Source organism: Anoplopoma fimbria, chromosome 14 (genome assembly GCF_027596085.1).
Source record: "Anoplopoma fimbria isolate UVic2021 breed Golden Eagle Sablefish chromosome 14, Afim_UVic_2022, whole genome shotgun sequence".
Classification (NCBI taxonomy): domain Eukaryota; kingdom Metazoa; phylum Chordata; class Actinopteri; order Perciformes; family Anoplopomatidae; genus Anoplopoma; species Anoplopoma fimbria.
Genome location: NC_072462.1, coordinates 10,695,456 through 10,695,806, shown reverse-complemented (window position 1 = coordinate 10,695,806; position 351 = coordinate 10,695,456). Strand labels below are relative to the sequence as shown.

Here is a 351-nt window from a genome sequence, read left to right as displayed (position 1 = left end):
CAATTTATTTCCCCCAAATCATGACATTTTAAAACGTGGTTAATTTGCATCTATGAATATTGTGAAGTGGCTGCTATCCACAGCTATGTAGTTTTCTGTTTTCAATGATTTACTCTGTGCCTATCGCAGAAACAAGCCCACAAACAAGGGATCCCCTGGCTGGTGGTGGCCATCCCGCTGCTCTGCTTCTGCGTGTTGGTCCTGATCATCGCCTTGACCTTCGTGGCGCTCACGGCGAGGAAGAAGCGCCAGTCCGAGGGCGCGTACAGCCCCAGCGCCCAGGAGGTGGCCGGGGCCCGGCTGGAGATGGACAGCATGCTCAAAGTCCCACCGGAGGAAAGACTCATCTGA

The 351-nt window shown here is 53.3% G+C and overlaps 1 protein-coding gene across 1 annotated transcript in view; it reads left to right on the top strand.

The window, feature by feature from the left end:
• Nucleotides 1-351, top strand: part of crb2a (crumbs cell polarity complex component 2a) — a 24,377-nt gene extending 24,026 nt beyond the window's left edge. The window contains exon 13 of the mRNA XM_054612956.1: nt 130-351. Within this exon, the coding sequence (XP_054468931.1) occupies nt 130-351 (222 nt within the window). The remainder of the gene's footprint in view (nt 1-129) is intronic.